Source organism: Strix uralensis, chromosome 2 (genome assembly GCF_047716275.1).
Source record: "Strix uralensis isolate ZFMK-TIS-50842 chromosome 2, bStrUra1, whole genome shotgun sequence".
Classification (NCBI taxonomy): Eukaryota; Metazoa; Chordata; class Aves; order Strigiformes; family Strigidae; genus Strix; species Strix uralensis.
Genome location: NC_133973.1, coordinates 1,718,556 through 1,745,108, shown reverse-complemented (window position 1 = coordinate 1,745,108; position 26,553 = coordinate 1,718,556). Strand labels below are relative to the sequence as shown.

The 26,553-nt window shown below is 47.5% G+C and overlaps 3 protein-coding genes and 2 long non-coding RNA genes across 10 annotated transcripts; 2 read left to right on the top strand and 3 right to left on the bottom strand.

The window, feature by feature from the left end:
• Window positions 1-147: 147 nt before the first annotated feature.
• On the bottom strand, window positions 148-1,182 carry LOC141940049 (uncharacterized). The gene is made up of 2 exons (XR_012627859.1): window positions 838-1,182; window positions 148-614 (listed from the first exon to the last, which is right to left on the bottom strand). It is a non-coding gene; the product is annotated as an uncharacterized LOC141940049 (long non-coding RNA).
• Window positions 1,183-1,268: 86 nt separating this feature from the next.
• RMP64 (ribonuclease MRP subunit p64) lies at window positions 1,269-6,566 on the top strand. Of its 4 annotated transcripts, none has more exons than XM_074852658.1 (9): window positions 1,269-1,377; window positions 1,518-1,672; window positions 2,130-2,206; window positions 2,313-2,444; window positions 2,781-2,858; window positions 3,766-4,115; window positions 4,850-4,911; window positions 5,329-5,579; window positions 6,029-6,566. In XM_074852658.1, the coding sequence occupies exons 1-9, from the start codon at window positions 1,287-1,289 to the stop codon at window positions 6,414-6,416; spliced, it is 1,584 nt and encodes a 527-aa protein (XP_074708759.1). In that variant the 5' UTR covers window positions 1,269-1,286; the 3' UTR covers window positions 6,417-6,566. The 4 variants fall into 4 exon arrangements, with proteins under 4 accessions (XP_074708759.1, XP_074708754.1, XP_074708764.1 ...); XM_074852653.1 differs by having other exon boundaries at window positions 4,850-4,920; XM_074852672.1 differs by lacking the exon at window positions 1,269-1,377 and having other exon boundaries at window positions 1,604-1,672; window positions 2,114-2,206; window positions 4,850-4,920.
• Window positions 6,567-8,253: 1,687 nt separating this feature from the next.
• Window positions 8,254-10,799, bottom strand: TAF13 (TATA-box binding protein associated factor 13). The gene is made up of 4 exons (XM_074852708.1): window positions 10,691-10,799; window positions 10,406-10,484; window positions 9,792-9,889; window positions 8,254-8,890 (listed from the first exon to the last, which is right to left on the bottom strand). Exons 1-4 carry the CDS (start codon window positions 10,715-10,717, stop codon window positions 8,720-8,722), a joined length of 375 nt encoding a protein of 124 aa, XP_074708809.1. The 5' UTR covers window positions 10,718-10,799; the 3' UTR covers window positions 8,254-8,719.
• Window positions 10,800-10,805: 6 nt separating this feature from the next.
• Window positions 10,806-20,138, top strand: LOC141935990 (uncharacterized). 2 transcript variants are annotated; one of them, XR_012626674.1, is made up of 4 exons: window positions 10,811-10,916; window positions 11,569-11,764; window positions 13,720-13,809; window positions 19,941-20,138. It is a non-coding gene; the product is annotated as an uncharacterized LOC141935990 (long non-coding RNA). The 2 variants fall into 2 exon arrangements; XR_012626675.1 differs by lacking the exon at window positions 11,569-11,764 and having other exon boundaries at window positions 10,806-10,916.
• GTPBP8 (GTP binding protein 8) lies at window positions 18,152-26,553 on the bottom strand. Of its 2 annotated transcripts, none has more exons than XM_074852686.1 (7): window positions 26,213-26,553; window positions 25,014-25,112; window positions 24,364-24,494; window positions 23,908-24,007; window positions 23,366-23,484; window positions 22,800-22,928; window positions 18,152-22,224 (listed from the first exon to the last, which is right to left on the bottom strand). In XM_074852686.1, the coding sequence occupies exons 1-6, from the start codon at window positions 26,504-26,506 to the stop codon at window positions 22,844-22,846; spliced, it is 828 nt and encodes a 275-aa protein (XP_074708787.1). In that variant the 5' UTR covers window positions 26,507-26,553; the 3' UTR covers window positions 18,152-22,224; window positions 22,800-22,843. The 2 variants fall into 2 exon arrangements, with proteins under 2 accessions (XP_074708787.1, XP_074708797.1); XM_074852696.1 differs by having other exon boundaries at window positions 26,264-26,553.

Here is a 26,553-nt window from a genome sequence, read left to right as displayed (position 1 = left end):
ATGAAAATGAGTTACAGGAATAAGCATGTTTATGTATGAGAACTTGATTAATATGCATTACTGTATTCAATATAATCAGCATCCTACACGAGTTAGGGGTGCGTTGGTGGTGAGACTGAAACAAAGAGCTTCACTCAACAGCCGGGATTGAGGGTAACTGTTCAGCAGGGGTTCTTTATTCGCAGCACCGGGGATCGCTCCACCACAAGTGCCACACTCACTAACAAAACTCTCTGACTAATATACACAAAAAGCATACATGTGCATCAGATTGCTTAGAAAAGGCAGTCTTACGCTAATGGCTTCTAAGAATTCATTTACATAGTCTGAGCATGCGTAGTAAAAATAGAGCGAGGGTCTTCTCCCCTCCTTAGGGGTCCCCACAGCCTTTCTCACACTGTCCCTCAGTGAACTTTAGGTTTCTCGTGTCCATCTGTGGTCAGAGAGTTACTTCATCCGTCCTTCAGCTCCTCTTTGTTCCAAGGAGGTTAGTCTAGATCAGCTTTCAGTCACTTCTCTTGACACTGGCTCTTCTTAGGCCCTTGTTTTCTTTAGGTTCCTGCTATCAGGGATGTACTCGGGGAGTTTTTCAGACTGTCCAAGGTCTGTGTTATCTTTACCAGGCAAAGAGTTAAAGGTTTCAAAACATCTTACAAGTGGGTAACTGGGTAATGACTAGAGAGGGTAGTTAGGAAAAAGTATAAATGAAATTATATACATTACAGTAAAATACAGGAAAAATACAGGGAAAATAGCTAGTAAAACATAAGTGATGTCTAACGTTAAAACTAAATGTCTTATTTTACAGGTCCCTGTACATTAGCAATTTCAAGATACTTTAGCAGCTTCCCTTCAGGACGGCTCCCCTGCGCACCCGGCCGTTGGTGAAGGAGCGTCTGCTCCTCCACACCAAATCCGCCGCGATCAGTTCTTTTATCCCGTTTTGGTGACGCCGAGGCCTTCACCCTGCCCCAGGCAGCAGCCTGGCCGCGGTGCCCGGCCGGGCCCTGAGCGGGGCCTTCCCGCTCCCCCAGCAGTGCCGCGGGGCTGCCGGGCCGCGCTTCCCTCCCGCGGCTCCGGGGTGCGCTGTGCGGGGAAGGGGTGGAGGTCCCCGCGCCCCGCCTCCACCGGGCCTGGCGGCCGGAGCCCCGCCGCCGCCAGCAGCGCGCCCCCACGCCGGGGTGACTTGGTCCGGCCCGCGCCTCCCCCCTCCCGACCCGCCGACATGGTCCCGCCCCGCCCGGCCCCGCTGCTGCCCTGCGCGGCGCCGCCCCGCACCGGGGAAGATGGCGGCGCCCGCGGCGGCGTGGAACCGGCTGGACGTGCCGTGGCCCGCGAGCAGCGCGACGGTGACTCTGGCGGCCGAACACCCTGCAGGTCCCCGGCGGGGCCCGGGGGGGGGGGAAGCTTTTAAGCCGCTCCCGGGCGCCGCGCGCGACCGTTGGTCAGTCGGGGCGGGCGGGGGCCGTCGGGGCGCTGAGGCGGGCGCTGAGGCGGTGCCCGGTTCCCGCCCGCAGTGAGGCGGCTGCCGGCGCTGCGGCGGCGCTGCGACATGGCCGGCAAGCGGCTGTCGGGGACGGGCCTGGCCGCCGAGGGACGCGTCCTGCGGGCCGTGCTCTACGTGTACCACAGCAGGCTGCTCCGGCACCGGCCCTACCTGGCCCTGCAGCAGGTGAGTAATACAGGGGTTTAATTTTCAATTAATTGTAATAAGGGGGGGGAGAATAATCCCGGGCTACTCTAGTAAATAAAAAGTGAGCTCCTTACCAGATTTCCAGTAAAGCGACTGTCAGTATCTCCAAGTTTCCAAAAAGTTTGGCTTTGCTTATGCATTTGTGTTCCTGAAAGCCAATACCAAAGGCCACTGTATACAGCAGGGGAAACCGTGCAGCACCAATTCACCCTGGCCTGCTGCAGCCCTTCACTTAATTCCATATTCATAGTAGCGTGACAAAGGGATCATTTTCATCCGAGTGCAGATATAGAACATACCAGAACATTCCATCATGCAAACCTGCAATTTATGCTTTTGAACTGATAAGGGGAAGGTATCACTTAATATGGTGACAGTTCTTAGATCAAGGCACCCCCTTCTCTCAAAATACCGGTCAAGAGAGGTTTTTTTCTAGGTGGAACAATGCTTGAAGCGCCTGTGGAAAATGAACTTGGTGGGCTGCATTGAAGCTCTGGCAGAACTGATTCCCAGGTAGGTGTCATGATCCTGTATGTTTTACTAGCTATTAACTCAGTCTGCAGAGCTGAAGGGGGGAATGCTAGATCATAACCATCTCCTCATCCTTGTGTCAACACAGGAAAAATACATCCCAAACCCATGCAGAGTGTTTAGTTCCCAGCCAGCCTATGCTGGAAACAGTGGCTCTGAAGGTTTTGGGAGGTTGCAAGCTCATACTACGTCTGCTGGACTGTTGCTGTAAAGCTTTTCTGTATCCTTTTTTCACCGTTCTTACAGTTCACGAGCAGCGCCTCACGAAACCAAAACTAGGTCTGCTGTAGGCCCTGTATTGCTGATGGACTCAAATGTGCAATTCGTATGTGCAACTCCAAGTTTCTTTGATAGCCAAACATTTTATTTTCAAGTTATTATGTAGGAACCTCAGGCTGTTTGATGGCTGCTGTTCCGGCCTTGAGCAACGCAAAGTTTGGATACTCATCTCCCAAATTATCCAGGCTATTGCCTTGTGAATTGCCTCTAGTTGGTGCATTCAGCAAGTCTCATTACATGCTGTTTATTTTTCATCCTTAACCGGCATAATCTTCAGCTTGTCCGTTCAGCATCTCTGCTCAGAAGAATTCATACTTTTAAACACTGTAGCTTCAGGGTTGTTGAGCCGGCTATGGTTTGTGTATCCAAAATTCTGTCTTGTTTGTTGTCTGTCTGCTTGATGTGCCTGTCAGGGAGAAGGGCTTGTAATTAGGCCTTGCTGCTGAGTGAGCTTTATTCAGTTGGGAGGAGGGGGTGTCCCTGCATCCTTTTGGACTTGATTCTAGCACCTGAAGAGTTGTGTAAGTGGAGAGAGACTTCTTACATGCTGTTACAGAAGGCTTTGTTCTTGGTTCACAGCAAACTTTATGTAGCACTAATAAAACCAGCGTTAACACCAGCCTGCCGCAAACCCTAACATCTGGTGCTCTCTGCAGTGAGCAGTGAGTCCCGCTGCATGCTGAAATGGAAAGGCTGCGATAAAGTTCTGTAATACTGCTGAGTTTTCCAGGGAGATCAGTGTTCTGGTCTCTCTCGGTACAAGAAAGTAACTGCTGCCTGTAGCTGAAGGAGTAACAGCGTTGTGTAGAAGAACTCAGTAAAACGTTCTTTGGCACAAGAATTGTGTCTCCTCAGTAAACAGAGCAGGCGATTGTACAGCAGCAGTGCTAGCACCATCGTCCTGAGCTGGTACAGGTTGCTTTTGGGGGAAGATCTCATGCCACGTGGTTTGGATGTGACCTGAGAACCTGATGAGTCCCAGGTGTGGTGCTCAGCAAAGCTCTAGAGAAGCAGAGGGGCTCCTGATCAGGCATTTACCAGTCAAGTCACTCCTACATTCTGATCTTAAACAGTTCCTTAAAGCTCAGACTAAAGGAAAGCATGATGATGGAGTGTAAAAAGATAAGCTTGTATTGAAGGGGAATAGGGAAAGGGCAGCTTGGAATCTCTTCCATCAGCTCATCTACTTGAGCTGAAGGCAGCTGTTCAGTGCACGCGAGGTTTTGCTGGAGACTCCATACCTTTCTGTCTTCTCCCGTCAGGATTCAGCACAGGTGTGTGCTGCAGAACCTCATGTCCTTGTACAGCACGTTGTCAACATCACTTCATCTGGTATCCGAGACCCAACAGATGCCTTACATCAAGGGGTTTACCTTCCCTTCTGATATCAGTAACTTTCTCGGCGTTAACATTTCTTCTGAGATGAAGAAGCAAAAGGCTAGAATGCTTACAACAAAAAAAACTACCAGCTGGCTGAAGCAGCTCATCCCGGCAATGTCAGAGGTTGGGAAAAAGAGAAACTTTGCGACCTGCATGAGTGCTGTGAAAAACTGTAGCATCCCATGCCCCGTGGACATCGGAGAGCCAGTTCTGGTGGCCAGAGCCAGCAGAGGTAAAGCCTTGTGCCACAGTGCTACTGGTTTCTGATGTCTCAGAGACCTGCTGCAACTTCTGTCTAACGGAGCCGAGCACTTTTTACTACCCACAGAGTGCGGTTCTAGTACACACGCCCCTCTCCTGTCCTTGGAAGAGGAGGAGAATGCTGCATATACCCTTGTCTTTATAAAACTGTGGATACTGTCAGTGAGGTGTTTTTCGGTTTTTTTTAAAATGTGATACAGTCCAGAGAGAAGCAGGTTTAATGAATGCAGTATAGAAGTCCTGTAAATAGTTACTCATGTTTTCCTGCTTCTGCACAGATGGGGCCCAAGGATAGCAAGGGAAGCTAAGAGCACTGTCTGCAGTCCATACAGGAGTAGATACGGTTGTAAGGACGGGATGCAGGTGTCCTGTGCTGGCCGGCTCTGGGCCGTACCTAAGTCTTCCGCTGCAGTCAGGGCTGTGGCCAGTGATGGCAGGCATCCAGGTGTTTGCGTGAAGCTTTTGCCCATTAAGTTCCTCTTTGCACCCATCTGTAAATCTCTGCATGCTCTTCATCCTTTGCCAGCTGCCAGGCGAGATGAGTGTAGTCCCCTTGAGTTTGCCTGGAAATGCTGAGTACAGGTGTGAACCTGCTGATACAGCAAGAGATCTGACAGCTCCGCAGGGCGAAGCGTAGCGGTGTCTCTGTGCAAAGACTTAAAACTGTCTTTACTTCTTAATGGGAACTCTCCTCTCTCTTTGTAGGGAAGCACCTGGGGCTTGACGTGAAGAGCTTACTTAGACCATCCAGACCTTCAGCGCAAGGGGTTTGTATGGTACCAGTTTACTTTTTTTTTTTTTTAAAACTTTAAAGACCGTAACACTCAAAACATGATATACCTGATTGAAAATGTCCCCCTTTCCCGCCTTATTTTTGCTTGTCTAACAACCCAAGTTAGTGTGGAAGCTTTGCACTGAAAATCGCTAATTTCTGTTTAGGAATTTGAGCATTTTTTGGTATGTCAAGTGAAATGACCAGAGAGCAAGTCAGCAGTAGACAGGAATACAAATTCTAATTATGTGCCTCTTCGTTTTGTGGAACACAAAACAAGACTGCTCTTCCACTTTCTCCTTAGGAAACAAGGAACATTCTCACAAAAACCTCAGTGCTCTGCTCCTTTCCAGCAGAGAGGATCAGGCACATCATGTTATTAAAAGACTACTTCTGTTATTCTTTATTTCAGGGTATAAGCATTGCATCAACACCTTTTAAAACAAAGTCGGCATTGCTTTCCTCTCGTATAGCCAAATCAGAACATACTGGATCTCTCGTACAGATGGTCCAAACAGCTGCGTCGTTTGGGGAACTGTCAGAGGCACTCAGAAAAGCTATTCTGTGGTGCAAAGGCAACAAATTCAAATTGGAAGCTTATTTTCTGCGTAACAAGTTGTTGAAAAGCAACCGGCTGCACCACGTGGAGGCTCAAGGATGCAGGTAACTTTGCATGGGTGTGGAGTTTCTGGATCTGACACTTTAATATTATGTATTTTCCTACAGCGTAGTGAAACGCAGGGGTCTAACCCATTCTTTTTAAACTCAGATGGGATCACTCGGGTTACTGGATGCTCTGACATAAACATTCAGTTTAGCTTCAGTCATTTGTGAAGGGATTTAAAAGGCTAAAAAATGCACAAATATTTAAGAGGGAGGATGAAAAGGCAACTTAAATCATGTGCATGTTTAATGGTAACAATTATATGATGCAAGAGGTGTTGTCTTTCTTCAGAGTGCCCTGGCTACTATTGTACAAGGTGCTGTTCCATCTCCTTGGTATGACAAGGAAAATGGTAGAGAAGGCTAATAACCAGATCTCTCCAAACCCCAAATGAAATCACACTTTAGCAGCTGATAAAGTTCTGTTTGGTGTGCTTCCTTCCCTTAAGCTTGAAGAAAAAACTGTGCTGTGTCAAAACATCTGTCCGTAAATACCTCCTGTACGGGTCACAAAACGCATACTGGCCAAAGCAGTACCTGAGGGCACGGTTCTGTCGAAGGAGGATCAAATCATCCGTGCGTCTGAAGAGAGCTCTTCGGCAAAAACCGTCGGAGCTTTTTGGGGTCTGTGGGAACAGCACATCGCTCGCCCTCCCAGCTTACCAGGATGGGCCTCCAGGTGGGGAAGGACATTCCAGTGCTGATAGAGGCCATGTCAAACTAAGCACAGCAGAGACCCCGAGGCGGCTGCTGCTGGAAGGAAGCCCTGGCCCTGCATGGAAAGAAGCTACTGAGAACATGGATATTGATTCTATTTTTGCAGCAATGGGTGTCTGACCCTGGACTTGCAAGGACGAAAGGGGTCAAGTCATTCCAATTATTTTATTTTTTTAAAGTAAAACCCTCAGAACCTGAATGGTGTCTTGGTAACTCACACCCTAAATTCTGCTAATAAAGTACCAACCATTTTATTATACTTTTATAAAACAGCTTTTTTTTTTTTTTTCATGGAAGGGTGTTCCAAACAGCTGAATAGTCTTCATTCTTTTACCTAGCCTTGTCCAGGAACAGTGACTTTGAGTTACCCTTACTCAGTACCTCTTCTCTACTGCTTGCCAGAAGTGCTGCTGTGAAAAATAGTTACCATCCATGGTGGAAGGCTGCAGCTGATCACTCACTGCTGCTGTGGCTGGATACCAGGTGCCCAGCAAAGCTGCTCTGTCACTCCCCTCCTCAGCTGGACAGGGGAGAGAGAATATCACAAGAGACTTGTGGGTCAAGGTAAGGGCAGGGAGATCACTCAGCAATTGCTGTCATGGGCAAACAGACTCGGGAAAAGTGGTTTGATTGATTACCAATCAAATCAGAGTAGGGTAATGAGAAATAAAAAACAAATCTTACACCTTCCCCTCACCTCTCCCTTCTTCCTGGGCTTAACTTTACTCCCAAGTTCTCTACCAGCAGCACAGGGGGATGGGGAATGGGGTTACGGTCAGTTCATCACCTGTTGTCTCTGCTGCTCCTTCCTCCTCAGGGGAGGACTCCTCACACTCTGCCCCTGCTCCAGTCTGGGCTCCTCTCGCCATGGGTCCTGCCACGAGCCTGCTCCAGCATGGGCTTCCCCCAGGATCAGTGTCCTCAGGTGCATCCACGTGCCTCACCATGGGCTGCACCACGGGCTGCAGGGGAACCTCTGCTCCAGCACCTGGAGAACCTCCTCCTCCTTCTTCTTCACTGACCTTGGTGTCTGCAGAGTTGTTGCTCTCACATATTCTCACTCCTCTCTGGCTGCAATTGCACAGGGTTCCCCCCACCCATCTTAAATACATTATCCCAGAGGTGCTACCACCATGGCTGATGGGCTCGGCCTTGGCCAGCAGCGGGTCCATCTCGGAGCCGGCTGGCATTGGCTCCATCGGACATGGGGGAAGCTGCTAGCAGCGTCTCACAGAAGCCACGCCTGTAGCCCCCGCACTACCAAAACCTGGCCACACAAACCCAATACAGCTGCCTAGGACAAAAGACTTGCCACCACTTTTCCAAGGAAGCAGTCTTCTATCCTTCCTTCTGCTTGTACAGGGGGCAGACAGCCTCTACTTGCAGTATGATCTCTGCTCAGCATTTGTTATCCTTCTCCCGAAGCGAGGTGCTAACATACTGCCTCTGAGCTGCTCCAGAAATAGGGGAAAGCGCAGCCGTGGCCTGCAACAGTTAATTCCTGACTGGTGAACGTGTTTCTTGCTGTCCTGAAATCTTTTTAATCTAAGTGCAATTTCTGCCTGCTCGGCAATGTGAGGCACAGCTACTCCAACATGTATTAATGAAATAACGTTAAACAAGCAATGAGGTTAGTGCTTTCTGCCAGGCTCTTGCTTGGAACCAAGTCCCAAGATCAGGATCACCAGGAAATACTAAGACAAAGTTGTCTCAGAATGAAGAACAGGAATCTGCTTTATTGTAGATCACCTGCCTAACAGGGGTGAGGAAAGGCTGTAAGTGCAAGTAAATCTGGAATAGGTTAACTTCAATTTCCTAGGCTTAATACTGGTAGAAAACAAAAAAGCTGTGCCCTCGGGGACAGAGGAAAAAATAACCTTCCTAGCTAATGAAGTGCTAAAACCCCTGTATTATGCACTTTGTGTGAATTGATCAATGTAAGTTTAGTTATGAGGAGTGGGCACAAACTTAAAATGTTTTATTCAAAGAGCATATACAGAGCAAAGAGCAGAACATCCATAGTAGTTTGGGCTTGAAGACTTTGTTCAGTTAACCAACATCTATTTTCTAGGTTTCCTGTCACGGGAATACCCAATGATAATTGAAATAGGTGTAGAGAATCACCCATCATAAGCCCTCTAGATACCTGGATTCGACACAGTCCTACTTCAGACAGACTTCCTGCCACTACAAGAATCTTTAGAGCTCTTAGTTAATAAAAGAGTATAAAAATACCCAAGTATACTACATACAATCAGATAACATTCAGCCACTTGAGTACTTCTCGGGAAAGGCTGGGAGCGAGGGCAGACATCCCAGCAGTGACCTCCATCCCAATAACCCCTCCAAACAACACACATGACGTTCTTTCCTTTCGGGCAGCAGGTGCCCAAGTAATGCCCCAGTGCAGCTTGTGCACAGAATCAAGATCCATAGTTTGCTTCATCAAAGGCCTTTCTGGCTCGTTTCAGTTCTTCATTCATAGTTAGGAGGTCTTTAACTCTAGCAAACTTCCGGGGGTCCTTGCGTATTAGAAAGACAATGTCCTCAACCTGTACGCGACCCTGCCGCCCAATTGACATGGCCTTGTGCGTCTGTTAGAGGAAAAGAGGAAAGTCAGCAGTGTTCCTTTGCCCCCTCACTTTTATTTTTTTTTTTTAAAGCTCTAAATTCCACTTTATTTCCTGTCATTTTATAATCAAAAAGTAAACAATTGCAGGATCTGGGCACCATCACCCTAGTCACAAGAGAACTTCCCAGTAAACCATGGACTTACTGTGGCTCTGCTGTCCCCAGCTGCCTGTCACCTAGCCCCAGCACATACCACTAAATGCACGTAGCAGTAATGGCATCAAAACTAAAGCCAGGTTACATGCAGGACACCCAGCCTGCAGCATGCTTGAAGATGAACAGCATCAGGCAGAACTTGGAAGCAATGTGAGGTAGCTATCACAGGACAGTTTAGGGCATTCTGATGACAGAAGGCAAAGCCAACCTTTCAAAAAAAAGGGGATCCACAAACAGTAGGAGTAACTTTTTTCAAAAAACAACAACAAACTTTCAAACAGGATCCAAATATCTGCAAGAGTGATGGCTTCAGGCCGCAGAAACTTGCATTTGTTTTGTAGCACAGAGCTACGTTCCCATCCATGTAAAGACACCAGAACACAAAAAGTTGATACTGAGCCTTGTGTTTTGTCAGCTGCACATATAGTGATGGCACTGTGAACCCCAAAGTCAACTGTGTATTTTCCCCCGTACAATGCTAATCTAACGGCTGTTTAAGGACTTCAGACACTGTTCTAAATCCACACGGAGCAAGATGCATGAATTCTGTCTTAATCTTGGAGAAACAAAGTCAAAGTTTAGTTTTCTCCTACTAGCATCAGAGCTTTGGGCCTGGGACAATGCAGTATTTGAGTCAGAGGTATTAACCTCCAGAAGAATAAAGCCTTCATGAGGATCTTTTGACCATGCTGCCTACAGCTGACTTACCATTTCTGTGATAAACTCTATTACCAGGTCCTCAAGAATGTCCACCGATTCTGTGTAAGGGTTCTGGTCATCCCCGAATCCATACATCATGCATCTTACTGCAGAAAGAAACACTCGGCGTGAGGCTTCTTTCATCCCCTCAGCGCTGCCAGCTGCAGGCATCTACAGAGCTCACCAGCCTACACGTCTGTGCACAGGGTGGCCCTCCTGTCTGTTGGGCAGGACAATCCTCGAGCAAACATACACGAAATAAGCAGGTAGACAGAAGCCAACAGAAGCCTAGTGCTGCCTATACAGAAAAGCATGTCTGATGACAGACTCCTTAAATACACATTGAGCCCGCCGAGTTCTGAACATCGGCTGACAGCGTGACTGCCTTCTGGCACAGTCAGGTTCAGACGATGCCTTGGCAATAATTTGGGGGGGCTCTACACGACAGCTGTCTCCACTTTCAGCCAGGGCACAGAATGAAAGCATCTGTTTTGCTAAGGAAAACTGAGTTTTGGAACTCGGCAGCCGCCGCCTCAGCGTTTCAGCTGTGTCTGGGGGAAGGACATCGTCCTTAAAAGCCACGGGGAGCGCTGGGCAGGGCTTTCTGGCCCGGCTCGACTCACGTTCTTTGGAGAAGAGCCTCTTCCTCTTGCCCTGCCCGCCGTCCAGGCCCCCGCCGGCTTCCTCCGCGTCTTCTTCAAACTAAACGGGCACAGCGGAGGAGAGGCCGCCGTCAGCGCCCGGGAAGGCGGGCGGACCCCTCCCCTCCCGCCCCAGCCGCGGGGCGAGGCCAGGCCTGGGCCACCAGCCACCCCTCCGCCGCACACGAGGGCTGCCCGGCCGCGGGTGGGGCGGGATGAGGGCCGGAGGGTCCCTCCCAGCCTTCCCCGCCCTCCACCGCCACTCACCGGCGCGTCCTCCTCCTCGTCCGCCATGGCCGCCGGGCCCCGCCGGCCGCTTCCGGGAGAGGCGGGAGAGCTTCCGCTTCCTCAGCGCCGGCCCCGCCGCCATTTTGTGCTTCGGCGCGGGGAGGGCGTTGGGGTGACTGTTTCCGTTCCGCTTCGCCCCTGCGCTCCGCGGCGGGTTCCGGGTGCCAGTGAAACAAAGAGCTTCACTCAACAGCCGGGATTGAGGGTAACTGTTCAGCAGGGGTTCTTTATTCGCAGCACCGGGGATCGCTCCACCACAAGTGCCACACTCACTAACAAAACTCTCTGACTAATATACACAAAAAGCATACATGTGCATCAGATTGCTTAGAAAAGGCAGTCTTACGCTAATGGCTTCTAAGAATTCATTTACATAGTCTGAGCATGCGTAGTAAAAATAGAGCGAGGGTCTTCTCCCCTCCTTAGGGGTCCCCACAGCCTTTCTCACACTGTCCCTCAGTGAACTTTAGGTTTCTCGTGTCCATCTGTGGTCAGAGAGTTACTTCATCCGTCCTTCAGCTCCTCTTTGTTCCAAGGAGGTTAGTCTAGATCAGCTTTCAGTCACTTCTCTTGACACTGGCTCTTCTTAGGCCCTTGTTTTCTTTAGGTTCCTGCTATCAGGGATGTACTCGGGGAGTTTTTCAGACTGTCCAAGGTCTGTGTTATCTTTACCAGGCAAGGAGTTAAAGGTTTCAAAACATCTTACAAGTGGGTAACTGGGTAATGACTAGAGAGGGTAGTTAGGAAAAAGTATAAATGAAATTATATACATTACAGTAAAATACAGGAAAAATACAGGAAAAAAGCTAGTAAAACACAAATGATGTCTAACGTTAAAACAATGTCTTATTTTACAGGTCCCTGTACATTAGCAATTTCAAGTATGATTGTAGCAACTCACCTTCAGTTGCCAGGGGCTCTTCCTTCCCTTCAGCAAGACTTGCACCTGCCCTTGTTGAATTTCATAACGCTGCTGTCAGCCCTTTCCTCCAGCTCTTCTAAGTCCCTCTAAATGGCAGCCGGGCCCTTGAGCATGTCAGCTGTTCTCCCCAGGTTGGTGCCACACGCACATTTGATAGGAACAAATTTCCTGCCCTCCTCCAGACCACTCGTAAGGATGTTAAACTGGACACATCCCAGGATAGACCCTTAAGTATTCCCCTTGTAACTGCCATGCAGGTAGAGTATGACCCACTACTACACTCTGAGCCCAGTTATCCAACCAGTCTTTACTGATCTAGTTGTGCACCTCCCTGGACTGTAATGTCCTATTTGGGATACAAGAATAACGCAGGAGAGTGTGAAAAGACTTGTCAAATTTGGGGTATATGACATCCACTATTCTCCCGGAATACAAAAATCCAGTCATTTTATCATAGAAGGCAGGCAGGTTGCTCAGGCATCATTTACGCTTGGTAAATTCATGCTGACCCCAAATCCTTTCTTCTGTTTCACATGCCCCGAAATAGGCTCCAAGATCACTCACCCCATGATTTTTCCAGGGACAGAGGTAAGGATGGCTGAACCTGCAGATCCCTGGATTGTTCTTTTGGCATCTTTGAAGATGGGGGCAGCGTTTGCTTTCTTCCAGTCACCAGGGACCTCCACATTGCAAGGACATTGGCCAGCTCTCTCAGCACCCTCAGATGTGACCTGTCAGGTCTCATGGACTTGCAGGGGTCCAGCTCTTTTGAGTAATCCCTAGTTCAATCCTCATCCACTGCTGCCAGCTCTCCTCTTGAACCCTCTTACATAGTTCAAAGGCCTCTGAGACCTTTTTTGTAAAGACAAGCAGAGGTATTGGGAGGTATGACCCACTCCACTCGGCAACAGGCCTACATTTCTCGTGTTCAGCTTTTTACTACGAGCGTAACTGCAGAAGTTCTGGTTGCCCCTGACATCCCTGACAAGTCTCAACTGCAGCTGAGTTCTGGCTTTCCTCACACCATCCCTACGCACCTGGGGAAAGTTTCTAAATTCTTCCTTTGTAGCCTGTCCCTCTTTCCACTTCCTATGTGCTGCCATTTTAGGTTGGAGCTCCATCATGGGTTCCCAGTTCAGCCAAACTGATCTCCTAGTATGCCTGCTTGTCTTCCTGAGTATGAGGATGGCCTGTTCTTGTGCTTGGAGGATGCTCTCATTACAGACCTGAGCTTTCCTGAGCTCCTTTACCCCAAAAAGCCGCCTTCCATGGGATTCCACGTAGTTGTTCCCTGAGTAAGCTGAAGTCCAGGATCTGCTACTCTCTTTCATCACTCCCCTCAGGATCTTCTTCAATTCCACTATTTCATTGCCACTACAGCCGAGTTGATTACCACGGTCCCAGTGAGCTCTTCCTTTGTTAGTGAGCAGCAGATGCAGCTGTGTGTCACCCCTGGCTGGCCCATCCAATACCTGTATCACAGAGCTGTTCCTGACACCCCACAGAAATTTTGGCTGCTTGCGTCTCATCATGTTGCCCTTCCAGCAGATGTCAGGGAGGTTCAAGTCACCCATGAGAACCAGAGTCTGTACAGAGACTTCTTGGAGTTGTTTAAAGAGGGGAGAAGTGTTCATCCGCTTTCTTACCCTGGTTGGGTGGTCTGTAGCACACTCCCACCCCTCTGTCACCCTGACTGGCCTCTCCTCTTGTCCTGAAGCTTGTGAAGAAGGTGCATTTATCCTTGCGACAGATAATTCTGGAACAGCTAATGTGAGAGAAACTTCCTCTTTGCCTTTGGTTGGCCGTTGGTTTGTGACTTTAAGCTGAGTTCCTGTGCACTTGTAATATGTTGAATATAAATCTGTGTATCCTGCAGATATGAACAACAGTGGATGTGCTGTATCAAAGCTCAAAACCAATTTCAATTTCTGACTTTCCTTTTAGGAAAAATAGTGCTAGGGTGTCACATGGAAGTCAGTGGGCTTTTTTTTGTCCTGGTACTCAGAAGTTGAAAGATTGAAGGTTGCTTCGTGACGGGGTTTTCTTGAAAAAGGATCTCAAATGAACTCTGGAATTTCTCTTTCAGATCATCCATGACTTGGGAAAGAATACATGAACTTTTACTGATGCCCAGGTCTGGTCAGGAGAAACTGGAGATGAAACTTAACAATATAAGGTAAGATAATGGGTGCAGTTACAGCACAGAGTTCCTTGCCCTGTCAGGAAAAGGCTTCGTGGAAGTAAACATCCTTGTAATCTTTATGAATTCTAAATACTTAGGACTCTACTAGCTCTTAGAATATTAAAAAAAAAAAAAAAGTGAAAATAAACTTGTGGGGTTTTTCTACCTTTTCTAATGGCATTGGTACATGCTCTTAAACATGCTAAGGTTGTAAATACGGGCTAACTTTAGGTAGAAGGGGAGAAGATGACAGCTTGTCTCATCGCTTGCATGTGGAACCAGTATGGCCTAGCTGAGACAAAAGACTGGGATTTATTCTTGTCTCTGCTTTTAGCGTGATTTTGGGTAAGTTCTTCCTTCCTGCTTTACATGCATCCATATAAACAGGCATCCATGCTTGGCAGGTGGTTCGAATTTGAGCACTGTGAATGAAGAGCATTTGCTTTCTAACATGGTAAATTATTTTAGATCAAGATTATGCTTTTAATAATAGATAACATACAGGAAGGGGAATGGGCTTAAGTCTTTTTTTTCAGCGAAGTAACTGAAGTTACTTTTTTTCAGTGAAGTAACTCTGAGAGCTGAAGTACGCTAAGGGCAAAGAGCTGGTGAGTGAAACCATTGGCAGTTGTAGAGAGATGTAATTAAATGTTCTTGGTGTTCTTGACAGTGGGGGTAGAAATCCAAAAAGGAAATATGCTCTTCTTGAGCTCTGGAATTAAGGAAACAGGAATGGATGAGTAGCCTTTTCAGTTTTGCCTTTTTGCAGCTCTCAGTACATCACAGATTGAAGCACAATTGCCTGACTATGACCAAACAACTTGGAAACCGAAGGTAATCCCCACAAGCATGGCAGTTTCCCACGGCCACAACTTTGAAACTGAATTTTATTCAGAGGATAGAGTTCACTCTTTCATCAAAAGCAGGACTTGAATCAATGCGAGTGTGTTGTGGTAACTTCTGTGCATGCTGCTCGCTTCCCGCTGTAACTGAGCGTTCAGCGTAGGAGCCTGCATCAGCATCGCTGCCCTCACTGTGGCAGTCCCTCACTGTCAGGGCACCACGCACAGCTCAGAATGACCTCCCCTGAGCCAAAGAACAAGTACATCGTGACTCATAAATCCTCTCTTCCTTTTTATATAATAACACTTGATTTCTGTCAACATTTAAACAAACCATTCTCTTTTTTTTGGTGATATGTTTCTTGCTGTTAGCCCAAATTAGGTCAAAAATGTCAGAGGAGGGGCACACAAAGATCAGTTGCTTAAGGAATGCACTCTTCCAGGTAGGTTATAAGAGAAGGGCCTGTGCACCATGCCATTTATTTTGTATTTGTGCTTAAGTTCCCACCTGGAGCTGCAAGGAGAACTGTGTTTCTTAGTAATTTAACACCTAAGGCTTGGACAAGATTTATCCCCACAGCCTGGACACCTGGTAGTGTTTCTTAATGTCTTAAAGAAATTTTAACATTGAATATTTTATACTGAAAAAAAATTAATTTTATTGCTTTATTTTTAAGTTAAGTTGCTTACTGTACTCTTGATATTGTTGGTGAAGCTCTTAGAACTACTCCTTTAGAGTACTAGGGTTAGAACAAAGGTCTTAGTTATGCCTTGGAAGTCATGTTGGAGAGCCACTAAGGAAGGAATAAAGTAAATATTTTTCTATTACAATAGTCTTTAAAAATTGTCCAAAACTATTCCTTTATCCCTATCCCAAATGTTGTAAATACTTTGGCCACCTGAACCCTGGCTGCTATGGGCCAAAGCTGTCAGCAGTACCTTCTGACAGTGTGCAAAACTGTCGCTGTGTTTGGCTTCTCTACCTGCCAACTCTTCCCCAAGGTTTGCAAGGGAATGCTACTGTTCCTTATTTTATTTTTTTCCATCATTAGTTTCTAGAATTTCTGAAATGTCTCTTGTAATTGGGGCCGAGTACAAGGCTTCCCACACCTATTTTTTTGGAAGAAAAAGAATCTCTAAATACCAGCACAATGTTTCTTATCATGTTTGAGCACAAAGGCAGCTGCGGTTCTGACGTCCTACTGAATCTACGTGAGCCTTGAGCTGAATGCATTTGTTTTACCCTGTTAAATAATATTTCTGAATTGTACAATAGCTTACATCCTTCATAAATTGTTGTGAGTGGTTTAGCTAGTTTTGCTGATGCTTGAGAAATACGAGTTTCTTGTGTTTCTTTGTCAGGTTTTGGTTTAAGAAAAAGTTTTGTCTTGAAAAAGTTTTCATTTATAAAGAAAAATCCGTTATGTCTCCAGTAGAAGGCTCACTCTTCCAGTGTACTAAATGCCTTGATAAACTAGGACTGAACAAAGGTTTTTCTCTAGGAAGCTGAAGAAGGAAAAGGTGCAGACACTGGAGAAACAAAAACTGGAAAGTAGAGTCAGAGAGAGTCTTGATGAAGCACTGAAGGATCTTTAGTAAGGCCTTTGACACTGTTTCCCACAGCATTCTCCTGGCGAAACTGACTACTCGCGGCTTGGATGGGCACACGCTTTGCTGGGTAAAAACTGGCTGGATGGCCGGGCCCAGAGAGTTGTGGGGAACGGAGTTAAATCCGGTTGGTGGCCGGTCACGAGTGGTGTCCCCCAGGGCTCGGTTTTGGGGCCACTTCTCTTTAATATCTTTATTGATGATCTAGACGAGGGGATCGAATGCACCCTCAGTAAGTTTGCAGATGACACCAAGTTGGGTGGGAGTGTTGATCTGCTCGAGGGTAGGGAGGCTCTGCAGAGAGACCTGGACAGGCTGGAGCGATGGGCTGAGCCCAACTGGAGGAGTTTCACTAAGGCCAAATGCCGGGTGCTGCCCTTGGGCCACAACAACCCCCAGCAGTGCTACAGGCTTGGGGAGGAGTGGCTGGAGAGCTGCCAGTCAGAGAGGGACCTGGGGGTGTTGATTGACAGCCGGCTGAACAGGAGCCAGCAGTGTGCCCAGGTGGCCAAGAAGGCCAATGGCATCCTGGCTTGTATCAGCAATAGCGTGGCCAGCAGGGACAGGGAAGGGATCTTACCCCTGCACTCGGCACTGGTGAGGCCGCCCCTCGAGTGGGTTCAGTTTTGGGCCCCTCACTCCAAAAAGGCCATTGAATGACTCGAGCGTGTCCAGAGAAGGGCAACGGAGCTGGTGCAGGGTCTGGAGCACAGGTCTGATGGGGAGCGGCTGAGGGAACTGGGGGGGGTTTAGTCTGGAGAAGAGGAGGCTGAGGGGAGACCTCATGGCCCTCTACAACTCCCTGAAAGGAGGGTGCAGAGAGGGGGGATGAGTCTCTTTAACCACATAACAAGTGATAGGACAAGAGGTAATGGCCTCAAATTGCACCAGGGAAGGTTTAGACTGGATATTAGGAAGCATTTCTTTACAGAACGGGTTGTTGGGCGTTGGAATGGGCTGCCGAGGGAGGTGGTGGAGTCCCCATCCCTGGAGGTGTTTAAGAGTCAGGTTGACCCAGCGCTGAGGGATCTGGTGTAGTTGGGAACTGTCAGTGTGAGGTTGATGGTTGGACTGGAGGAGCTTCAAGGTCTTTTCCAACCCAGATGATTCTGGGATCTGAAGGAATGAATTCAAAAGACGTGAGCACAGCACCTTTTGGTGTCTAAACAGCCTTCCCTGGTGGATCTGGGGGCTGGGGCCAGCCCAAGACACCACATTCAGTGCTTGCCTCGGGGGCAACAGTGCAGCAGTGCTGTATTCATCACACAAGAACCAGTGGAGAATAACTTCTTGGGGAACCACATTAGCAAGAGCAGCGCTAAGATTTATTCCCTGCCCCACCCCCACCCCCTTACTACTTACTGGCATAATATGTTCTCCATCATTCTCAATGTTTTTCACAGAAAACGCTGGTTTAAGTAGCTATGTCTGTGCAACTGTCTTGTATAAACTTTGTAAATGCACCACAAGATGCACAAATGCCATTATGGGTTATTAGAATACAAACATGTGAATTACCTTCCCTGAAAAAATCTGCTGTATATATAACTAAACAGTTAATGGCTGCTCAATAATTAGCTAATTGAGCAAAAGTTTTCTATGCTTAAATAAGAGATGCTTAGAAGTAGACTAGTTATATCTGAAGTAGCTGGAGATTAAGTGTTTAAAAAGTGCTGGACAGGGTTAAATCAGTGTTAAAACAGATCTGTGCATACAGGCTTAATGCTGTGGTTCGTTCTTAGGAGCAGATCTGATTGCAGTTACCAAACCCAGTATTAAAATCACTTGTGCAGATAAGGAAGGGATGCTTACTTTACTTTTAGCTGTATCTAAACCAGCTGGCTGTAAATGCATCAGATGAGAATAAAAGGAAGTTACAGGACTGGTTGTAGCATATTGCAGAGAGGTTGGCTTCTCACAGAGAGCGCTGCAGAGGAGAGTCACGCCTCTCAATTTATTAATGAGTCATTTTCATTTTGGGATGTGATGTAAGATCAGTTTGCCTTTTCTTAGTTCTGTTCCTCATTGCGTGCCCAGTTTGTAGCATGGGACAAACCCCACAACTTACTCCTCGCTCCTTTGCCTCTTCTGTAAATGGGTTCTGGTCTGTCTCCAAAACACTTAATCAGGAGAGCGACGTAAGAAGCTGTACGTCTCCCTGGGTTTGTCCCAGCTTGCACAGAAAAAGCTACAATTTCTCTTTAAAATACAGTATCGTGTAATAGCTGGGATAAGCAGGTACGAAAGTAATCTCAAGCATGAGTAGGATTAGCCAATGATACAGACATGAGCTGCTGGTAAAATTCTGTTTCCTCTCTTGACAGAAACTTAGATAGCTGAGGTAGCAGTATCTTGCTTCTCATGGGCAGCCACCCAACTTTATGCAAAATGACTTGTCTGTATTCAACACCTGGCACGTTCTGTTTGGCATCCAAAATTTGTTTCATACGCTACCAAAGAGCTACTACTACATCCTAGTTCCGAGCACAGTATGAAAACATTGCTGAGCCCAAGGAGCAAGACACCTGCCAAGATAAAGGGTGAAAGAAGGCAACGAGTCAATCTTCAAAAGTTGTCAGTCTCGGTCCAGCCGGGATCGGGGCGACGTGCAGAAGACAGACAAACTCACTCCAGTTTGTTGAAGGGGGGCATTGCCAAGAGCAAATGCTGCTGCACTGTGTGCCAGCTCCCAATTTATTACCACCTGTTTACACAGGTTCGTTTTTAACTTTTACATCCTACTGACCTTCAGGTTTTGCCTGTTTATTGCTCACACGCTCACCACACTCTGCAGGTGGTGTTTTTGACTGCTGCTTTTCACACAACACGGTGTTACATAACGCTGCCTCAGTTTCCCACAATCATTCTTCTTACCTCAAGGTCAATTCACATTTTGCTAACCACCAATTCTTAATTCCCACACAAAGTGACAGTAAACACAGCTCTTTCTGCCTTAGCACGTGTTGCCTCTCTGTGTAAATGCCTGAGAGAGGCTAAATCTGAAATACCTACCTGCTAAACAAAACACTCTCTGATTTTTAAAATAACCCAAGAAACCTGTTTAGCTTACTTCATTAATATTGAATAGAATTACTTAGGTCCCTGCAAAAATTCATTCTGTGCTATAGTGTCTCTAGGGGACTGTTGCAAAAATACTGGCTTTTTTTTAGCACCAGGGTTATGGTGACAGACTAGACCAGACACAGTAGAGGAAGAAAAAGGAGAAAGTACTGCTGAAAGGCCAGAGAAGATGCACAAGCTGTAATCTTTTCCATAGAAGCTAGTACTCAACATCATTTCTGTAAATAACAGGGGCAGAAGAGGCAAAGCTTCGCAAGGTAATGCTGGGTGCCAGCAGTGTGGTGGATGCACTGCAAACAATTTAAAGCATTTAAAACACAAATGATCTCTACTGCTTCAGTACACTGCCAGGCCCACCCCTGATCAATGAGTGGGGAAAAAAAAAAGGGAGAGCTTCTGTGTCCCTGGCCTGAGAAAGTGCAGTTCCTCACTCCACAACACAGCACGTTTCTTAAGAACTTGACAAGAAAAGTCTGCGAGTGTGTCTGACACCTGTGTACCCAAGGCATGTTTCCATGAAGGCACTTAAATGTAAGTTTAAGTGTTTAAGTGAAGGAGAGGACTTAATTTTGTTTACTATCTTACCTGTCACAGGGGCGCTGGCTCTTGAGTGCAACTGGTGTTCTCCCCTGCAGATAGCTGAGTGAAATGCAAGTTATTCCAGTACCTGAAGCACTTGTGAATGAAGATCTTTTGACCAACACAGCAGAAGACCGAGATGTGTCCAGAAGTAAAGCTGGTTCTTCAGGATAAGACTGTACCTACTGTTTCTAGTACAGTTCTAAGAAAACATATGACCTCGGTCTGCATGGCTTCCCCTAAGGACACCTCAACTGTACACACACACAAGGAGCACAGGGTCCAAGTCAGAGTCTGTTGCCATTTCAAAGCACTTTTTAGACAAATGGAATTACCAGACGTACTTAAGGTATTTAAGTGGTTAACAAAACACTTCCTAGCACTAAGAGGTTTTGTTCTGAAGCGGGACTGGAAACAGAATTGCACTTTTTTTACACATTTACATACAGGCTTATTTTCAGAGGCTCTTCAGTCAAGGCTGAGGCCTTGAAAATGACAGTCCTGACAAAACTGACTGTGAGAGATGACTTGTAAAAACAGGTCCTGAAAGAAACAGGCCTGCGAGAAACAAAGACTGAGAAAAACTGCCTGAGAAAAAGGATAGTGGGGACAGTGGAGGCCCTCCGAGCTAAGGAATGTCTCAAACACTCCCAAGTAACGAAACTCCAGTGCCGGGGTGGATGGTGGGGAGGTCGAAGCTGATCAGGCTGCCCCAACACCACAGGATGCAGCTGGAGGGGGGAGCCCTGTGCAGACAGGACGGTTCTGCTCTGGGGCACCTGGTGACATTTCAAGGGCCATCTGGCCAGTGAATGACCTTTGTTTCATTATCCACAAAATGTATATTAAACATCCCTGAATATGCTAATGAAGATTAACAAGATCATGCTAATTACATCATCCCATGAAACACCTTACCCCTCCCCAGACACGGGATACGTAGGTATGTGGGTCTCGACCTAAAGGACAGACCCAAGGAAAGTGGGTATAAATTGAGGGGGGGTAAGGAGGGGGGGTGGCCAGAGTGTGAAATGAGGCAAAGACGACTGATGCCTCCTGGAACCCTCGCTGGTGGGATCGACACCGGAACCCAGACCTGGGATCTCTATTCCTCTATTCTCTCCATCCCCCTCCTTCCCTTTTCCCCTTGTCTCTCACTACCATTATGTGATGCAAGGCACACTGTACTGCTTGCCACAACTCGTTATATACTTAGCCAATTACTGTGTGCCCAATTAGTAGATTGTGGGAAGTTAATAAATGTCTGGACTTTGAGCCTTGTCTCACTGTTTTCCACTCCGTTGGGGGTTTACGAATCTGAGTCACTTGTCTCCCTCGTCTGAGTGGGACGTGACACTGATGCTTTTGGAAGATCCTGATTTTAAGATAGTAAGAAAAAATTATTCCTGAAGTGTTCACTTGCACCTGTTCCAGCTGTCTAGGTACTACTGCACTTCCCCCTAGGATCAAGCATCCCGCAGGCTGGTTTGCTCTGGAGCATTTTGGGATTAGAGGTAAAATATTAAGAGAATTACAGGTTTGATCTCTGCTGAGATGTGGGAACGAGAGATCCACATCTTTCTACTGCATTCCTCATGCCCCCCACTTCTTACATGTGTGCTGAAAACAGACCTCACCTCAGTTTAGTTCCAAGAAACCTCATTATAAAAGAAAACGCTAGAAATATCACCTTCTCACCCTCAAAGTGGTTTACAAAAGAACCGCCCTTTCTTGAGGTTTAAACACTTAATGTAAGTAACTCTGACAGCTGCATATCCACATTTGGCAATGTTAAGATGTGACAAGACCGAGTGCCAGATTGACATAGGCTTTGGTCCAAGTTCTCCGGTACAACAACTGCTGCTGATGGCACTCCTTTTGTCCCATTCTGGGACAAACTGGACAGCTTCAGGTGCTCTCAGCCAGACACAGCTTCTGTGGGACACGGTTCTGCGAGCTGCTACAGTGCCCCTGAAGAGTACAGGACATCAGTATTGTGCTTCAGCTGCCAGGGTAGAACAGATGCAGATAATTGACGGCGTGTCTCATCTCTGGCAATTCATCTGACTGCAGCTGCAGAACTTTGCACTGGATTTAAAACGGAAGGTAGATGCAGCACTCACTGATGATAAAGAGCAGAAGGAGAGAGTTCCTCTTGATGTCAGTCTTTTATTCCACTCTGTTTCAAGCCAACAGTGATCAAAAAGCAGACCCTGTGAAAGATGTGTCCTTTCCTTCATCCACCCGGAACAGGGACAACTTGATGTATGCAAGCGAGGCTGCTGTCACGCTGCACCTACTGAACACACAATGCAGAAGAGTTACAAAAGTAAAATATACAAGATATCCTGAACACTCCTTCACAGACACGTTGGCTATTTCCGCTCTAGATCGCCTTAGAGCAGGCAGGTTGCACAGGTGCTAGTTTTTGGTCCTGCTACATCAGCTGAGAGAAGTAAACCTCTGTATTATTCAACTGGGCAGGTACACTTTGCTTAATGTTGGGGCTATAGTTCTTCTTTTCTAAACTAAATGCCTTTTTATTAATGAGATTACTAGACCATCTTTAGTATCCTAAATATAGCAGAGCTTAGGAGTGGAGGCATTTTGAACATTTATCTGGAGGGAGAGGAAATGCTGTATTAAAACTTAGCTTCTCTTTGGAGGTTCTCTTTGCTTTTTTCTCCTTACATATTCATGCAGGTTTTATAAACCAGTTTTATAACAACCTGGATTCATTCATAGCGCAAACTTCCTGAATTGATTAATTTATTAAAACAAAAAGCTTAACCTTACAAATATTAATTTATCCAAAAATAAATTCTAGTACCTCAGGTTATTTACAACAAAAATCCAGAGCTCTAGTTCTGGTACCTTTTATTTTCTGGCTGAGCTGAGCAGATCAGGAACCAGTCTCTTCAGCTGACCTCTACAGCAGGCAGGTTTCCAGTAACATGGGCTACAAAACACCTCAGCAAGTGAACCCCCGAAAACTTCAGAGAACTGTGAAAACAAAGGGGTGGATTGTTCAGTGCCAGATGCTGCTGTGTCTTGGAGTAATACAACCAAACTCAGCCACTGGCTGTATTAAATTACATCTCCTGAAGCGCAGTACAACCAAAGCACTTCAGCTACATAATCAAACAACTACAGCTTGCTACTGTTACCACAACCTTAAATAGAGTGGCAAAGCCCACTCGCATGCAGCACAGGGACTGCTGCCCCCCTCAGAGAAAGGCCAAAGGAAGAAGCAGCCTTGAAAACTGAACTCCTCTTGCTTGCAGGAGGGGGCAGAAGGGGCGTTTCCCCATCAGCAGCCCACCTCCATCTGTGGGGCACAGAGAAGTGCCAGCTCTAGAGCAGACAGACCCGCTTCAGGCAGTCTGCCCTACTGAAATCATCACCTGAAAGGGAACGGCAGCAACGGAGAAGAGCTTTACCTGACCAGGAATAGCTGAGGAAAGCATCCCTGAGTCTTCCCCTTTACAAACTCCTGGATCTCCAGTACATTCTTTAACAACAGCCCTTTGGAAGCTCGGTCAATTTTTGTTAACACCATCTGCAAGGATCCAGAAAGTGAAGATTAAGAGAGGAAAAAAAAGATTATTTTGCTGCTAGCCTGGAACATCTGTAAGAGTCCTGGACCATCTTGCAAGGCAGGCTGAAAGCTCTGGGTCATATCTAGGGGGAAAAACAGTGTAACACAGTTCACCAAAACACTTCCATAGCCTGCATAAGGAGTGGACCCTTTCAAGCTCCTCAAGCTGAGCACTGACAAAAAGGTGTCAATTTAATAAATCGAGCAAAAAATCCCTTAAATCCCACTTGCCCCCCACTCCCCTAATTTAGGCCTATTTTATTAGCAATAAAGGGGGGGTGTTACTACTTAGGTAGGACAACTTGCATAAGCTCAGGTAGAGGGTAACCACCTTTATAGATTATCTGTGCCTTATAACCACCACAAGAATGAAGCATTACCTACCACGTAAGGAATCCCAAACTCTTCCAGCATCTCTACTGCAATATGATCTGTTTTCTGGAGTCCTACTACACCATCAACTAATAGAAAAGTCCTCTTCAAGCTGCCAGAAACACAAGCAACAGAAATCACCACCATTATTTCACACCTGCTCTGCTACTTCCAAATTCATAAGCAAGAACAAATAACACGGGTTCTGGGGATAGGAAAAGCCAAGAAAAGCCATGCATGGGAGCTGAGGGCCGGCATGGAACAGCACCTCAATCTTTCCTGCTGTTTTGATCTGTCTAAGCATGAATGAGTGACACCACAGAGGTTCTGAAGGAAAACGACTTCAGAACTAATCAATACTATCAGTGGAAGTAGCTACCTCTCCCACATTTTTCCATGTAACTACATGACACTGTATATAGGTGTCCAGCTTTCACTGCTCTGTGGAGGTACAGCTGAGTCTCTTACTTGTGCCGTTCCTGCAGATAGGCCTCCACCATCTCCACAAAGTCTTGCGGGGCACGGTAGCCATATCCCGGCATATCCACCAGAGTAAAGTACTTCCCTACTTTGAAGAAATTCATCTTCTTGGTGTGGCCCTGGGGAGAGCATTTATTTAAAAAAAAAAGGAGTAAAATGAAGGAGGGGGGGTTTAAAAAGTTGCTTTAAGCAGTGGACTAGGAGATGCCCCACAAAACATCTCTACCATTACCCTGCCCGCCCGAGAGGGCTGCAAAAATGCTACTGTTGGTTTAAGCTGCCGTACCCTTGTAGCAGTCCTGTGTGGCTCTATCCTTAAAATAAGACTAAAAATACCTCCACGGGTCTCTGTGCTTGGTTCTTCCCAAAAGGCTTTACATCACGTCTGCTCAGCTTGTATGACAACTCCGCCTGGCACGCGTGCCAGTCCTGGTCGAAGAGCTAAGCTGGGCTTTTTACTTTTCCTTTGCGAGAGCAAGGCCTGCGCCAGCCCTGGGCTAGTGGCCGCAACGGCTGGCAGGTTCTCAAGCCGCTTCAGCTTACCCAAGAGCTTGTTTGCTCCTGCCCTTCTCAGCCCTATCCCCTGGGTGGGCACCAGCTTCTGACCAAGAGGCAGGGAAGGTAAAAACGTCACTCACCGGAGTTTTTGACACTCTGACCTCCACTTCTGGAGACAGCGAGAACAAGGCCCGGATTAAGGAGGATTTCCCCACATTGCTTCGGCCGATGAAGCACACCTGCAGTGGGAGAGTGATTCGTGGAAAAAGACTCTACAACTCAAATAGAGTTACACAGCAGGTATGTTTTACTCCGGCCGGGGTGCAAGGGGATTTCTCCACAAAGCTTGCACACCCACAGCACATTTTACCAAAAACTTATAGAGTGTGGATATACACATTCATTGGATTACATAACACAAATATCCACATGCATAAGCGAGGCTGGGTTAGTTCTAGAGGCCGGTGTCAGCAGTTTATGTTCTCTTTGCACCTGCGCATTGCCTCCTGGGGGGCGTCTTCGGGGGGGCTTTTGGAGGAAGGCTCACAGTCCTCCTCACCTTGTACTCTTCCTTGGAGCATGTGCAGATTCTCTTGGCCAATTTCTTGAAGAACAAGAGTGTTTTGAGCCGGTTTACTCATTCTATCTTATCTAAAAGTACCAGTGTATCCACTTCTACTGTCCGTATATGGCTATCTTATTCATTACCAAGACTAAACTAGTTAGAGCACATCTGTTTTCCAAGGACAAAAACATAGTATTTCGCTGAACACTGCAGTTCTTGGTAGATTTTCACAGCAAACTGCTTTGTTTTGATGAACACAGTAGTCCTTGGTAAAATTCCACAGAACAGTCACGGCAAGCAGGATTATTAAGCAATATTCAAGAATACTGTAAGTAATACTATGACTTGCTATAAATAAGTAAATAAGTTGCTAAGCAGTTTGCTATAAGTAAATAAGTCTCAAAACAAGTAATCATTTCTCTGTATCAAGAGGCAGGGAGAGGATTTCTATACCCGCCCGCCCCCCATATCCAACATGCCTGGGCAGGGGGTAACCCCCACCCCCCCGCCAGTCCTGGCCCTTTGGCAGCCTTTGCCTGGGGACGGCGATGCCCTGCGCTGCTGCCCGGGTCGCAGCAGCCTGCCGAGATGTACAACACAGCGAGCAACAACAAATAAATGATTAAAAAAAGAGCGGCGATACACGCACCACGCTCAGACACCTCCCCCCCCCCCCCCCCCCCCCGCAGCTTGTCTCCGGCAGCTCAGGCCGGACCGGCGGGAAGCCGCTGCCCCAGCCCGGCCCCCGGCTCCAGGCGGGCGGGGAGCCCTGACCTCGGGCAGGGCCGGCGGCGGGGCGTGGGCCATGCGGACGGCGGAGCTCACGTAGTCGATGAGGTGGTGGCGGTCGGACCTGAAGAACGCCTCGGCCCGCTGCAGGGCGGCCAGGCCGGGCTGGAAGAGGTGGAACCGCGCCGTGTCGGTGCCGGGCGCCACGTAGCGCTCCAGCTTCTGCAGCGGGAACACGACGCCGATGCGGCGGCTCCGCTCCAGACGCAGCACCTGGGACAGGGCGGCCAAGGCCGGCGGGGAACGGCCCGTCCCGCCGCCCGCTCGCGGCACCAACATCGCGGCCCAGGCCCAGGCCCCGGCCCCGGTCCAGGCCCCGCCCCGGA

What these genes read in the sequence shown, in the direction of transcription:
- TAF13 (XM_074852708.1), bottom strand. Translation starts at nt 10,717, where the DNA reads ATGGCGGACGAGGAGGAGGACGCGCCG. An exon ending in GAGGCTCTTCTCCAAAGAAC is followed by an intron (nt 9,890 to 10,405) that starts GTGAGTCGAGCC and finishes TTCTTTCTGCAG; the next exon opens with TAAGATGCATGATGTATGGA. An exon ending in TAGAGTTTATCACAGAAATG is followed by an intron (nt 8,891 to 9,791) that starts GTAAGTCAGCTG and finishes TTCCTCTAACAG; the next exon opens with ACGCACAAGGCCATGTCAAT.
- RMP64 (XM_074852653.1), top strand. Translation starts at nt 1,287, where the DNA reads ATGGCGGCGCCCGCGGCGGCGTGGAACCGGCTGGACGTGCCGTGGCCC. An exon ending in GGCGGCCGAACACCCTGCAG is followed by an intron (nt 1,378 to 1,517) that starts GTCCCCGGCGGG and finishes TCCCGCCCGCAG; the next exon opens with TGAGGCGGCTGCCGGCGCTG. An exon ending in CAGCGCAAGGGGTTTGTATG is followed by an intron (nt 4,921 to 5,328) that starts GTACCAGTTTAC and finishes TCTTTATTTCAG; the next exon opens with GGTATAAGCATTGCATCAAC.
- GTPBP8 (XM_074852686.1), bottom strand. Translation starts at nt 26,506, where the DNA reads ATGTTGGTGCCGCGAGCGGGCGGCGGGACGGGCCGTTCCCCGCCGGCC. An exon ending in CGCCGCCGGCCCTGCCCGAG is followed by an intron (nt 25,113 to 26,212) that starts GTCAGGGCTCCC and finishes CTCCCACTGCAG; the next exon opens with GTGTGCTTCATCGGCCGAAG. An exon ending in AGTTTGGGATTCCTTACGTG is followed by an intron (nt 23,485 to 23,907) that starts GTAGGTAATGCT and finishes GGATCCTTGCAG; the next exon opens with ATGGTGTTAACAAAAATTGA.